At 40.3% G+C, this 15,580-nt stretch overlaps 1 protein-coding gene across 1 annotated transcript in view; it reads left to right on the top strand.

Annotated features, from left to right (window-relative positions):
- Positions 1-15,580, top strand: part of ADAMTS10 (ADAM metallopeptidase with thrombospondin type 1 motif 10) — a 118,322-nt gene that overhangs the window by 26,655 nt on the left and 76,087 nt on the right. The window contains exons 11-13 of the mRNA XM_089670008.1: positions 6,267-6,413; positions 10,174-10,315; positions 14,590-14,697. Of these exons, the coding sequence (XP_089526134.1) occupies positions 6,267-6,413; positions 10,174-10,315; positions 14,590-14,697 (397 nt within the window). The remainder of the gene's footprint in view (positions 1-6,266; positions 6,414-10,173; positions 10,316-14,589; positions 14,698-15,580) is intronic.

Genomic DNA, 15,580 nt, shown 5'->3' with positions numbered 1-15,580 from the left:
ACTCCTGGAGGTGGAGCTCTAATAAGAAGAGGTGGAGCCTAAAGCAGAAGGGGTGGAGTTTAGAGATGAAGAAGTGGATCCTAAACAGGAAGGGGTGGGACAAATTTAGATGGGGGTGTGTGATTTTAGTCTTGCCTAGGGCAGCACAAAACCGAAATACACCACTGATCATTTGTGTCAGTGGGAGAAATTGTGCCCCAACTTTGGTGTCAGTGGGAGGAACAGTGCCCTGTCATTGGTGCCATTGGGAACCATTGTTGTACATCATTGGAAGGAATTATGCCCCATCGTTGGTGTCAGTGGGAGGAATTGTGCCCCATCATCAACCATAGGTGTGAGTGGGAGAAATTTTGCCTTATCATTGGCGTCATTGGGAGGAATAGTGCTCCATCATTGGTGTCATTGGGATCCCTTGTATATCATGGGAAGGAATTGTGCCCCATCATTGGTGTCAATGGGGGGAATTGTGCCCTATTATTGGAGTTATTGGGAGGAATTGTGCCCTATCATTGGCATCATTTGGAGGAATAGTGCCCTATCATTGGTGTCATTGGTTTCCATTGTTGTACATCATTGGAAGGAATTGTGCCCCATCAATGGTATCAGTGGGAGGAATTGTGCCCCATCACCAATCATTGGTGTCAGTGGGAGAAATTTGGCCCTATCATTGGCGTCATTGGGAGGAATAGTGCTCCATCATTGGTGTCATTGGGATCCCTTGTTGCATATCATGGGAAGTAATTGTGCTCCATCATTGGTGTCAATGGGAGGAATTGTGTCCCATAATTTGCGTCATTGGGAGGAATAGTGCCCTATCATTGCGGCATTGGGATCCATTGTTGCATATCATGGGAAGCAATTGTGCCCTATCATTGGTGTCAATGATAGTTATTGTGCCCTATCATTGGCATCATTCAGAGGAATAGTGCCCTATCATTGGTGTCATTGGGTTCCATTGTTGTACATCATTGAAGGAATTGTGCCCCATTGATGGTGTCAGTGGGAGGAATTGTGCCCCATCACCAATCATTGGTGTCAGTGGGAGAAATTGTGCCCTATCATTGGCGTCATTGGGAGGAATAGTGCTCCATCATTGGTGTCAGTGAGATCCCTTGTTGCATACCATGGGAAGCAATTGTGCCTTATTGTTGGTGTCAGTGGGAGGAATTGTGCACTATCATTGGCGTCATTGGGATCCTTTGTAGTATGTCATTGGGAGTAATTGTGCCCCTCCATTGATGTCATTTGGGCAGTTATGTCCCATTGCTGGTTTCAGTGTATGAAATAGTGCCCCAAGGGCCAGATAAAAGGAAGCAAAGGGCTGCATCTGGCCCCTGGCCGCAGTTTGGAGACCACTGATATAGATCATTGTGTGCAAGTCAGCAATTCCTAAATAAGTCAAACATCCCAGGACCTAAATATTTCCACCGCCATATATGACTGTAGGTTTTATGCACTGTTGCTTTGACTTCTCATATGGCCAGTTCCTCTCATAGTCTCTCCAATTACAATTGTGAGCTTCAACTAATCTGGTCCAGATTTTATTCCAGTCAGCAGTGACATTTCGGCTTTTCTTAGTCTAAACATTTGCAATTGTTTATCTTGTCAAAGAGTTGATTTGAAGAGTGTTAGGCCTCACACGAGCGGTTGTTCTGCCACTTGTAAATGTATATTTTTTTATTTTGAAATTCCAACACTCCTGGCACAGAGGTCCCTCGCGTTTGTACATTGTGTTTCATATGTGATTACATGTGGTTATATGCGTTTACATGCGGCTGCATTTAGCTGCGGTAGTAAATTCTTGCCTTTTCTATAGCAACTGTTTACTTATTTTTTCTATGTACTGCGATTACCTGCGTTTATGTACAGATAGCTGCGGTACATCGCTCTTGGACGCTGTCCAAACGCATAAAACCGTATGTTATGTAAATGTTGCTACACAGTGTATGAATGGAGCTTTAGGGATTCATTGTCTGCATTTAGCTGTGGTAAAGTTCCTCTAACTGCAGCTAAAAGCTGGAATCTAACGTCTCGTGTGAAAGAGGCCTTATATTCCCTTCAAGGTTACAGTTTGCTGATTGAGTTTTGACTGTTCTTCAATCAGCTGGCTTTGAATATCAGATGCAGATGCTGTATGTACTTGTTTAAACCTAATATAAAGGTCTTCAGTTGCTTTGGTCATTTTAGGTCTGCTTGGTCTAATTTTTATAAAAATGACTTCATGAAAATTTCACCACTCCAGAATGCATAGTAGTGATCCCTTCGAAAGTGTCAATTTAGAAGCCATTTGACACCAAGTTAGTTTTATTGAACTCAGGAAAACAGTTTGGCCTCACAAAACTCATCGGACATTCCTGCAAACAGCTGGAAATATTTTTTAGCATTTTCAACGTTTTTTAGCAGTCATGATAGCCAAACTGTTTTATTTCAGTAACTTTCTAGTAGTAATTCCTAAAAGTCATTTCAACCATTTAAAAGACACATATGCGTCCACACCTGAAATAGTGGTGTCACTAGACCCTGGCACCCAAAGCACGTGCCCTAGTTCTTCCTTGGCATCGTTGCCACAGCTTTGTGACTGTTGCCTGATTTACTGTCTTAAACACACCTACACCTGAACACCATCCCAGTGATGTTTCTTGCATAGGATGAGGCAGGGTTTGTTGCCCACTCCCAGGTTCTATGGGAGGGCAACTACTGTACCTTCTAGGTTATGTCAAGAAGCGAAGGGTACCCAGAGAGAGAATATAGCCATTTAACTGTGCCCTGAGGTAGGTAATCAATGAAAACAGGAAAATTATTGTAAACACAAAGCAAAATGTCTGCTACTTCTTTTTGTATTGTAGCTTATTGGTATGCCAAGTCACAAGTGTTACTAAACCCACAACAGTAAAATCAGTCTGTATATGCAGTAAAGCATGCTTGTTATACTCACTGCGGAACCTAAGAGGTTAATCCTCTGCATTGTGTAAAAAAGCTGTTTGATGTCATCTTCTCTGATCCTCCCCTTCTTCCACTGTCCCCAATCCTTCTGTTGATAGAACATAGCCTTGGGGGCAAGCTGCACATGCTCAATTTGGTGTGTATTGCTAGAGAGTTTTTTTTTCCTGGGAGCGTTCATGTGATCAGCACAGGGCCAATCAGCACTGTCCAGACAGAGGTCAGGGGTTCTGCATCCTCCCAGAGCCGGATGAAAACCCCTCCTACAAGCTTTAACCAGTGCTCTGCTGGACACTGATAGTAGTCACAAGCCTGCTCTAACTGAGTAAAGGTATTTAGCAGTTTATATTTACTAAAATGATTGCACTTCCATGTTCTGTGTACTGTGGGAGACCAGATATAGTGAATGCAGGGTCCTGGGTTTAGTATCACTTTACATCCAGGAGGGATGCATGACATCTCCTGGGCGTATCTCTGTTATTTACATCTGACAGTTTTATTGCACTACCGAGAAGATGACTATTGCTGTATTTCCAAGAGCCCTACACTGATTCTTCAGGTCTCATCATTTTTCCACATTAGAGTCCTACTTTCCAATCACAGAAGCCTTTGTATTATGTGAACTCATACACAAAATACAAAGGCTTCTCTGAATGGGCGGCAGAGCAGAGGGCTAGGCATAGCTGCTCTGTGTGCCTCTCTCCCCTCTCTCACAGTCCTGAGTGTAAGTGTATACTCCAGCAGAGCCATACACCTGTCTGATACTGTATAAATAATAGAAATAAATTCATGCACCTCCTTGGAATTAATTAGTGTGCCTGCACTTTTTACAAAGTGGTTGCATTCCTCGGCCAGGGGTTATACAGCCTCATAGGACAATCAGAGGAGAATGAAAACTCCTCCTACAAGCTTTAACCAGTGATCTGCTAAACACTGATAGATGTCACAAGACAGCTCTAACTGCTGATGAAAAAAGGTATTTAGCAGTTTGTATTTCCTAAAATAATTTCATTTCCATGTTCTGTGTACTGTGGGAGATCAGGTATAGTAAATGCAGTGTAACACTTTAAAGATTGAGTGGCTAGGCATACCAATATAGGTTGTAACTGCGTGGGGTAAAATAAAGACAAACCTGCTTCAGGTTTATTTCTAACTTACGTGTTTTTTATATACAAATCCTCTATGCCTGTCTCCTCAGCTTATTAAGTGACCTAATACTGGCAGCATTTTCCAGTATGGAGAAAGGTAAATGCACACTGCATACCAGCCACACTCTTAAAGTTTCTAACGATATTGCATGAGCATTAATGAGTGATGACAAGCAATTTCAAAGCAGTATGTTGCATTTGACAAGCATTTTGTGTGTCCTGTGAAATTGCTTAAAGAGCATCTTTCAAGCATTGCCATAGACTACAATAGGAGGTAAAATTGGTCTGAAAATGCTGCATACATGATGTTTTCAGGTTCATCAACTCTTGTGTTCATATAACACCCAAGACATTTTCAAGCATTGGAAAAAACAGGAAATGAATTGGAAACACTTTTAATGTACAAAATGCCTATGGCTGTATAGTCAGGAATTTCTGTAGACAAGGGATAGCTGCAACATGCATGCCTTATAAAACCACATCCATGAATTCATCACACCCACTACAAAGTTCATAAATGCAGCAGGTCATTGAAGACCCTAGAATGGAGACTGATATACTAAAGGAGTTGGGAATCTTCACATAATAAATTGTGCGGAGATGAAAATTGTGTGCAGATGAAATAGGTAAACAGTAAACTATTCCTTTTGTAAATTAGCATCAGTGCTTCTGATTTAGATCTTGTGCTCTGGAAGATTTTCTCCCTTTCATGACCAGGCCACTTTTTGCTATTCCGCACTGCACTACTTTAACAGGTAACTAGGTGGTCATGCAACCCTGTACCCAAACTAAATTTATATCATTTTTTTTCACACAAGACCAAAATTTTACTTTCTGCTATAAATCATCCAATAAAACCAATTTAAAAGATCACATTTCTTCATACATTTTGGACAAAATATATTCTGCTATGTGTCTTTGGTAAAAAAAAAAAGGGTATATTGATTGGTCTGTGTGATAGTTATAGCACCTACAAACTATGGTGTATATACTGGAATATTTTTTATATATACTACTTATGGCAGTGATCAGTGACTTATAATAGGGCTGTGATAGTGAGCAGGGCAATCTGACACTCACTGATGCTGGGGGGAACTGACTAACTGCCACTGACATCACCACTGACATTAATACAGTGATCAGTGATAATAATGTTCACTGTACTAATGACACTGGCTGGGAAGGGGGTAACATCTGGGGGGGGCAATCAAGAGGTTAAATGTGTGCCTAACTATGTTTAATGTGTGTAAAGTGTGCTGATTTTACTAATAGATCTCTAAGTTTCTCATCCCTGCTTTGTAGGGATGAGAAACACAGGGATCCAGGGGCGGACCGACAACTCATGGGGCCCTCGAGCAATAGGGGATCATGGGTCCCCTGTGTCCTCGCCCACAACCAAAAAAGCCTATGAAAAAGCCAATAAAAGGTACCAGGGGCATCTCATGGGGCCCCCCAACTGACCCTGGGCCCTCGGGCAGTGCCCGAGTGCTGGAATGGTCAGTCCGCCCCTGCAGGGATCATTCCCTCTGTACAGAGCTGTGTTGATTGTCAACACAGGGCTCTGAGCTGTGATTGTACACAGGCAATCAGCAGATTCTGGCCGTGAATCTTTGGCCGGGACATGCTGACAGACTCCTGATGTGTACAGCCAGGGGGCGTACTTTGCCTACGGCAGCTGCCCATCCACACAGTACATTGCGGATGGGCAGTCATTAAGAGGTTAATTGATGTGCCTTTACCAAAAGTTGAAACAACGCTGCTAAACTTCAAAATAACAAACTTAACAAGTTATGTTTTTATAAGTGTAAAAAATGTATTTTAAAAAATAGGCGTTAACTGAGTTAAAAAAAAATACTAAAGTATTAATAGAAATAAAATCCTTTCTACAAAACAGTCCCAATTTCCCACTTACCACACCCCCTTATTGTTAGCAAAATGTCCTACTAACCTGTTGCCTCAGTTGCCAGTTTGACTTCAAAGTGAATTTAGTGTCCTAGGTTCATGTAAATTTGGTGTCAAGGAAAGATAATATAGGCATTTCATTTTATATACACATGTTTAGAATATACCTATATGGTCCACATCTTACCATTTTCCTTTTCATTTTTTTTTCTTCTTCATTTTACTAAGTTTCTTAGTAAAAGCAAAACAAATCAAATAAACATGTTCTTCCTTTAGGTTTGGCATGAATCATGATGGCATTGGTAATGGCTGTGGATCTCGAGGTCAAGAGACAGCCAAGCTTATGGCAGCTCACATTACTATGAAGACCAATCCATTTGTGTGGTCAGCTTGTAGCAGGGACTACATCACAAGCTTCCTGGAGTAGGTCACCTGAAATACTTTTTAAACAGTTCAACATTGTTTAATCTACTTTTTGTTCCTTGTCCTACAAAGGGAAAAGTGATCCTTGCAAAGTGCATGCTCTTTCTTTGAATGCTTAGGGGGCAATGTAGGTACATGAGTAAAAAAACTAGTTAATAACTATAAGACAAGATTTAAATAAGTATAAGAATAGGTTCAACTTAGGATGAATAATTAAGCTGCTGCATCCCCCACTGCAATTTCATAATCAATAAAAGTATTTTAAAAGACTGTATGACTACTAATAGTATCAACAAGATAAAACTGATACAGCTCAAATGCCTCAATCTGTTATCCCAGCCGACTGGTCTCAATGTTTGCAGGTGCTGGTCGGGTTAAAAACTGGCTTGTATGAGGGCTACAACAAAATGGCAACTGTCTGCACACTGCCTCGGGAAATGGTGAAAAAATGGCTTCAACTTGGACTCCTACCCATGTGAGACTCCTCTAACATGTTTTGCTCAGTAGGGGCTTAACCATAGAGGCCTTTATGATTAAGCCTCTACTGGGTGAAACATGTTGGAGGGGCTTATCCCATGGGCAGGAGACCAAAGTGAAGCCAATTTTTACTAAGAGGAGATCAATATATGCCAATATGTGCAGATGGGTGCCAGTGTCAACAGTTGCAATTACTTGGGAAATACATGTAAAAACTTTTTTCCTGGGGCATTCTTTTGATTTCCTTTGTGAATTGAGGTAGGATGTTTATTTATACTACTGTGCAGGAAATTTGTCCACAGCAGCCTAGGTAGTTGTTTTTGCCTTTGGTTTGACCTTAACTACTACAGTCTATGAGATGCTTATGAATATTGATTATGGATTAAACCCAAAACCAAAACTATTCATCCTTAGAGGTGGTGGCTGCATCAGTTTTCTTTTTCTAGGCTTTTTTTTCCCTCTGTTTTCACCAGGTGATCTGGTCAGTAACACACCTCTTGTAATAGAGTGCCTTCACTCTGGATGAAGGAGCACAGGGGCACTTTTGAGCAGTAGCATTGTCAGTCTGGGGGAGGGGAATGTTAGATGGACTAGCAGATTTAGATACTCTAACAAATTAAAGACAAACTCCAGCTAACACTTCATAAACAGTTACAGCATGCTGTTTTTTCTTCCTTTGGGGATAAAGATTTTATGTAAAGAAAAGCTGACCAATGTAAGCAACCCTGCAAGCGTTAAATGGTTTGTTTCCTTTCTGTAACTGATACATTCTACTGGAGAGTTTGTTCTTTTGAAAAACAACAGACCAACAGGCTGGATCACCAGATGAAAATAGAATAAAGAAAGCCTAAAAAATATAATTATTGCAGCCATCACATCTAAGAATTAGTGAGGTGAACTATAATGTTTGCTTTTGAGTTTAATGCCACTTTAATTATGTTTCCTGTCAGAAAAAAAAGATTGCTTTGCCCTCAACCCTCATTCAAGACAGACACTTATCAGCAGTGTTTCCAGGTTCGGGCACCTGGGCATCTTCTAGCACATGGCCCTAGTTTCAGGCCTGTGTAAAATAAAGCCTGTTTTGCAACAAATTAAGTAAGAAAGCAGGTGGTAGAGTGGGTGGGAACATTCTTCCCACCACCAAGACACAATGCAATACAGTTCTGGCTGTTAGGTCACAAAGTGTGCTTTAACAAAAAAAAAAAAAGATTTGTAGCATATCGTATTTTACGGGCTTACTCTGGCAATGCAAAAAGCAGCCATGACTTGCAAGGTACAGTTAAAGGTGATTTCTGGTCACTGATATGGAAAACACATTTATTAGAAGAGTATAGTTAGTAAGAGGTATGACCAAGAGGTATGACTCTCAATGCTAGGATATTTTCTCCCAAAAAGATGTTCTTCAGTTTTGCGAAAAGCCTTAAACTGTGGCAAATTAACATCCACGTAACAGTGTACTAAATGTTATGCTGGGCAGCAAATTTGTTAATTAACCTGGTGTAGTCCATGGTTATACTATTTGGAATAGCATTGTTCTAAATGTTGGGTAGATATATTGTGACATTGAATTTTCTTCTGTCATGAGCCAGCACAAATACTGGGGAAATTTCCAACCAATCAACTCTTTCAATGAATCTGTGAAGTTAAAGTACATCCCAACAATTCCTGATAAATTAACTACAGTCATGGCCAAAAATATTGGCACCTCTGGATTTCTGTCAGATAATGCACCACTTTGCCAAGAAAATTGTTACAGTTACAAATGTTTAGGCAGTCTCATGTTTATTTCTTTTGTTTGTATTGGTATGACACAAAAAAGTGGAGAAACAAAAAAGCCAAATCTAACACATTCCACGCAAAACCCTAAGAATGGACTGGACAAAATTATTCACACCTTCTCAAAATTGTAAAAAAATAATTGCATTCTAAGTTTGTGATGCTCCTGTAATTTGTATTTAAACTCACCTGTATCAATTAACAGGTGCTGACAACATAGAAATCACACCGGCAACCAGTTAAAATGGTAAAAAACTGACTCAACCTTTCTGTTGTGTGTCTCTGTGTGCCCCATGGAGCATGGAGAAGAAATTGTCTGAGATTTTGAGAACAAAAATTATGGAAAAGCATGGACAATCTGAAGGTTACAAGTCCATCTCCAGAGATCTTAATGTTCCTGTGTCCATTGTGTACATTGTCAGGAAGTTTACAGCTCATTGCACTGTACCTACCCTCCCTGGACATGAACAAAAGAGAAAAATGGATCAAAGATTGCAACAAAGGATTGTTTGAATGGTAGATAAAGAACCTCGATCACCTTCCAGACAAATTCAAGCTGACCTTCAGGCACAGGGTACAACTGTGTCAGCTTGCACTATATATCACCATCTGAATGAAAATGGACGCTATGGTTGGAGACCCAGGAGGACCCCACTGCTGACACATAAACATAAAAAAGCCAGAATGGAGTTTGCTAAAACATACTCAAGGAAGCCAAAATCTTTTTGGGAGAATGTGCTGTGGACATATGAAACATAATTACAGCTTTTTGGTCCATCATTCCACTGTTTTCAGAAAAAGAAATGAAATGCCTTTAAAGAAAAGAATACAGTCCCTACAGTCAAACATAGTGTAGGTTCACTGATGTTTTGGGGTTGCTTTGCAACAGGCACTGGATGCCTTGACCGTGTGCATGACATTAGGAAAAAGCACACATCAAAAGCACCCAGAAATGGTTTAAGACAAAGCTCTGGAGAGTACTGAGCTGGCCAGTAATGAGTCCAGATCGCAATCCCATAGAACACCCATGGAGAGATCTCAAAACAGCAGTTGGGAAAAGGAACCCTTCCAATCTGAGAGCTGGACCAGTTGGCAAAAGAAGAGATGTCCACAATTCCAGTAGAGAGATGTAAGAAACTCATTGATGGTTACAGGAAGTGATTGATTTCAGTTATTTTTTCGAAGGGGAGTCCTACCAAATATTAAATTGAGGGTGCCAGTAATTTTGTCCAGTACATTTTTGGTGTTTTGCATGGAATGTGTCAAATTTGACTTTTTCTTTCTCCAATGTTTTGTGTCATACCAATACAAACAAAGGAAATAAACATGGGAATGCCTAAACATCTGTAATTGCAACAATTTTCTGGACGAAGTGGTACATTGTCTGACAGAAATGCAAGGGTGCCAGTATTTTTGACCATGACTGTATTTATATTTATTAATAAACAAGTAAGCTTATATGCACACATATACTGATGCAGACTTCCTTTTTTTCTTCTCTTCACAGTTCAGGTCTGGGCCTCTGCCTGAATAATGCGCCCCCACGTCAGGATTTTATTTATCCAACACAAGCTCCAGGACAGGCCTATGATGCAGATGATCAGTGCCGCTTCCAGCATGGAATTAAATCTCGCCAGTGTAAATACGGGGTAGAGTCCCTTCCTATTTTGTCTTGCCAGTTCATGAAAAAGAAATAAGAGAAATAAGGAAATTCTTGGTGTGTGACATAAGACTTAAAGTGGACTTTAAGCTCTGGTTCACACTGAATGCGACTTTGAAATCACGCTACAACAGTTGAAGTATTGTGATTTCAAAGCCACAGGTCTGTGCGATTTCAGGTGCGACTTGGCTGACATCTGTGAGACTTCATGCACACATATCTATGAAAGTCGCATCTGAAATTGCCGAAAATAGTGCAGGAACCATTTTCAAAACCAGTGTGACTCTGATGGTGTAAACCAGGGCTAATTCAAATGTTAATATGTCAGCAATCTTGCCAGGGAAGCATAGATAAAGAGTAATTTAAAGGGTAATGCTAATTTAAATACACTAAATAATTCAAGTGGTTCCAAAGGCTCAATTTTTTTTCTTTAAAATAATAAAAACCACAGTGGTTTGGTACAGTGCAGCCCGATCTTCCTCTTCTCAGGTCCCCCGCCAGCGCATCTAGCCCCTTCTCCCTTGCCGAGCGCCCCAATAGCAGGCTGTTAGCTTTGGGGGCACACATGCATTCTCGCTCCCGAGCTGACTCTGTCTGTCTATGGGACATAAAATAATCTGTATGTGAAAAAATAATCAGAAATAGGATGTAGCAGGTGCCAAACCAATACCCCCCGGCCAAATGACAGGAGCAGACTCGGGGAGAGGAAACCATGCCATTCCCCCTCTTCTTTCTTTCCACTTGGGTCCGCCACTGCTGCATGGGGGGACAGTACGACCATCAGAATATCTCCCCCCACTCACCCCCCTTTTCCCCTGTCAGCAGCATGGGACAGAGACAGAGAGGCACTTGCTGGGATCACCGCCGACTCTGTTCCTTCCCCTGCCTCTTCATTGGCTTCTGCAAAGGATCATCAAGGGAGGCAGAGAGTGGCATCATTGGACATGTAGTCCCGGAAACAGTGGAGCTCATGACATTTAGTGGGGCATGGACAGCTGCAGCAAGGGGAGCAGAGCAGGAGTCTCGGAAAATGGCTGGCAAAAGCAGTGTGACCAAGGAACAGAGTGGAGAGTGGACGTGCCTTGGAGAGTCATTACTGTGCTGAGCGGGATGCCATCAGAGACCAAGCCACTGAAGAAGTCTCTTTGCTGTGCCAGTCTTTGCACCTGAAAATGGAGAGGGACCCATGCTGCCCCAGAACCACCAAAGAGAGAGAGACTGAGCCACTGTCAGTTTACAGTCATGTTGCACTACCGACCAGAGTCACCCACGTAACCAAGAGTGAGCAAATGTCCAGCCAGAGGGATCATTACTGCTCTGTCACTGGATCTGGTGAGAGAGACTGAGGGCCTTGCACTCATTGCTTGCTATCGCTGCTATAGACTGAGCCATTAGGAATTGTCTAACCTGCTATTCCATAGTCCTAATTCTGCCTGCAGGCTTTATTGGTGGCCACAACACGTTCCGACAAGCTGCAATGATTAGCCGGTGAAGACTTGGGGCAGTTACTATTAGGGGCAGTCTTTAGTCCTAAGCCCCTAGCCTGTTTGCTAGTTAAAATGGTACCATACCCCTGTCCATTCATTTGAGTACACTCAAAACCTGTAAAGAGCTGCTATCATTCTAAACACATTCAGAGTTCGTATACACTGTTCATTGTTAACTTCCTAAATGATATATTGATTCTGGCTAATGATATAGAATCGTTCTTCTTTATTTTCTACTTGGGTATAGTTCTTTTACCCTGTTTAGCAGCCTGTGTCCTAGCATGCCTGCTGTGTGTTCAGTTCTGTTTAAACTGCCATTTATGTTAATCGATTAATAGATTGTGTTCATCACTAAATGAGTGTGTGTTTATTGATTATTAATACCCCACAGCCATGCAAAAGGTATTTTACACTAGTGCTTGTAGTGATTTTACTCAACCAGGTGTGTCAGAGGGGCTGAGGTTGTTCTTTGAGACGAAACACATCAGAAGGAACCCAAAATTACCAAATGGCTCCTTCTGGGATGGCACGACAAGGAATTTAACAAACATGTATACAGTAAATATAAAAAGCTATAAGGGCCTTTCATACATCAGACCCTATAGCTGAAAGCTGCACTGTGCAAATAACAATTCATATGCCAACACCTGCAATGATTTTAGTATGATGGTGTATCATCAATCTAAATCTGACAAGTATAAAATAGCTGAGAAATATAGGAAACGTTATTCCGTTGAGTTAGCAAACTACCATCCAAATGCTTGACAGATTCCATTTGCAGTTTGACTCCATTTGAGTCCATATTTCCCTGTAAATCTTTCCTGAAGCTTTTAAATTAAATGTATCTGGAATAGACAGGAGTTGACATAAAAAGATACAGTTCCCCATCAATCAGATTTCTTTCTATAGGCCATTGCTCCAGTTTTCTTTGGCCAGTGTTTGTAAAAAAAAAAAGGCTTATGATTTATAAGGTGGCCTTCATCAGAAATCTATGTTGAGCCCACATAGTGGTGTTCACAGTGACATAAAATAAAATACTTAAGGGCATATTTCTTTTCCTTATTTTATTAACACTATTGCTTCCAAAACAAAGAAAAAATAATTAATAGTGTATATGCAAGTTAGACAGGGCTGGCTGCAATGCATGTGGTTATCATTAGTGGAGGTCCGGGGGCTAGAAATCCTTCCCCACCATAATAGAGGACATGCTGAAAGACACCAATGAAAATAAGACTGATGAATATGTATAAATTTCAGTTTTCATCTATCTTAAAATAATCATTTCAGGGTGTGCATAGCATACAGTATAAACATATTGCGAATTTGTTGTTCCTTAAAGTAGAACTAAAATCTAATGGAATAGGCTAACATGTTTTATAACAACACTTCTAGGTATTCTGCAAAGTATACTATTCAATCCCTCCCCCTTGCTTTTTGCAGGTATGTCAGTTGAGCCTACTCCTACGATCCCCTCTTTTCTCCCATCCTTGTAATATGAAAATCCCCGCACAATTCACATGCTCTTTAAATGGTGGCAGATTCATTTTATATTTCTTTGTGTCTCATATTGCTCAAAAGTATAGCTATTTGATAGGGATATTATTATTATACAGGATTTATATAGCGCCAACAGTTTGCTCAGCGCTTTACAATATAGCGGAAGACAATACAGCAACAGTACAGTTCAATACAAGAGGGACAGGAGGGACCTGCTCCTTGGAGCTTACAATCTAGGAGGGATATAAAATAAGGCTTGAAAAAATATCTGTTTACAGGGTTTTACAGCCAATTTAAACTTAACGAATCTAATTTTAACAAAAAGAGATTGCATGTAATATTTCTGTATGTGATCTGAACATTTTCATCAGATAGTCCTAGATTGTAAGCTCGAAAGAGCAGGGCCCTCGAACCCCTCGTGTATTGTATTGCTACTGTCTTGTCTCATGTTCTGTCCCCCTTGCTACTGTACAGCGCTGAGCAAACCCTTTGGCGCTATATAAATACTGTATAATATTAATAATAGTTATCATTTGGCATTTTAGCTCTTCATTGGGGCAGTGTTCAAATCTAGTTTATAACTGATGAGATGAGATCTGCCAGCACAGAAAAGACAGGGGTAACTAGGGAAAACACAGCTCCCCAGTCCGCATAAACAAAGGGATCTAGTAGGATATTTCAGTGCTGGAGTTTCAAGAAAAAAAAATCTAAAAAAAGATAATTTGTGATTTTAAAATATTTTTCTATATGCCATGTGAATAGGAAAATGTAACAAATACAAAATACAGTAGGTGACAGCATATGAAAAGAAGGACCACTCAAAAACTTCCTGCCCATACTCCTGTTGGCTCTCCCCATGCTCTGGGTGCTGGCCCCACCAGGAGAATGTCTCGCTCCATTCATCCACTGCAATGATGAGCCCACATCCTCTGGTAAACATAAAGGCTTCAGCTTTAGCCCCTGCATCTTGGCCTCAACCCTCTTCGACTAAGCCCAGTCTGGGTAAAATGCATCAGAGAGACATGTCCAAGATGCGGGGCTGTATCTGAATCTTGTATGTTCACCAGAGGACGTGGTGGATCTATGTGAAGCGCAGTCCTGGACTGCAGTAAATATAAAATAGGTGTTATCCCAATTTGGCTGCAAATGTGGAAATACCTATAGGCTCTGGCTAGTGTTCCACTTCAAGCTATTTTATAAAAAAACTTGAACTAGAGTCTTACATTTAAAAGCATACTGGACCTTAAATATCTCAGTGATTCATGTTTTCTCTTTTCAGGAGGTATGCAGTGAACTATGGTGTTTAAGCAAAACTGGCCGCTGCATCACTAACAGCATTCCAGCTGCTGAAGGGACCATCTGTCAAACTAATACCATTGAAAAGGGGGTAAGAAATATTACCCAGAGGGATTATAAAGAACAAGTTACAGCATAAAAAAGAATCTGATGAAAGTTGGTTGCTGATTGAAATTATGTGGTCTGCAAATGTAGCACACCCAAGAGTGTGACTTAAAATTAGTGAGTAGATTTCTACACTACACTCTGGTTACTCCCCTTAAATACCACATAAATAAGCTGGTACATTTTTGGTGATATATATCCCACAAAGACTTATTGTGAGGGACACAGACAACAATAAAAAGCTGTATGTTGTTCTTGCATTCCACTACTCTACTAAAGAATCAATTTTTTCCTTTGCTGCTGTTGGAGATTTTTCCTCATTCATAAGAATAGGAAATAAAACACTTTAAAGCCACTATGACCATGTGTATTTATTTCCTATAATCAACTGCTCCATCTAGTGACCATAATGCAATATTTCTCCTAATTGATGCTGATCTTATGAAAGAGGAACACCTGACCTAAAGAGAAAATAGCCTAGTAACATTTGATATTCCCAACATTTGAATAGAACAAATGTACATGCAGTTTTGCAGGATAGCATAGCTCTCTACATTTTTATAATACATCCTTTAATCTCCCCCAGTACTGAACTAAATACCTTACCTAACCTATTATTCAACCAATAAGAGCTAACCTACACTTATATTTTAGCCTTAACTAAACATTTACCACAAATCCCCCAATATAAACTCTGAACACCTAAAAAGAACCCTAAATAGTAATTAATTCATAAAAAACATAACCCTTTACCCCCCCCCCCCCACTTAAACTTTAATGGAAAATATAAAGGTTTTTTTTATAAATGTACATATTTTTAAATGTATGTTTTTATATATTTTTTCTTAGATATATAAAATATTTATTTT

This window comes from Staurois parvus, unplaced genomic scaffold (assembly GCF_062004578.1).
Source record: "Staurois parvus isolate SC_StPar_1 unplaced genomic scaffold, SC_StPar_1.0 ptg000086l, whole genome shotgun sequence".
NCBI classification, from domain to species: Eukaryota; Metazoa; Chordata; class Amphibia; order Anura; family Ranidae; genus Staurois; species Staurois parvus.
The sequence above is the reverse complement of the archived record's forward strand: the minus strand, read 5'-3'. Positions and strand labels throughout refer to the sequence as shown.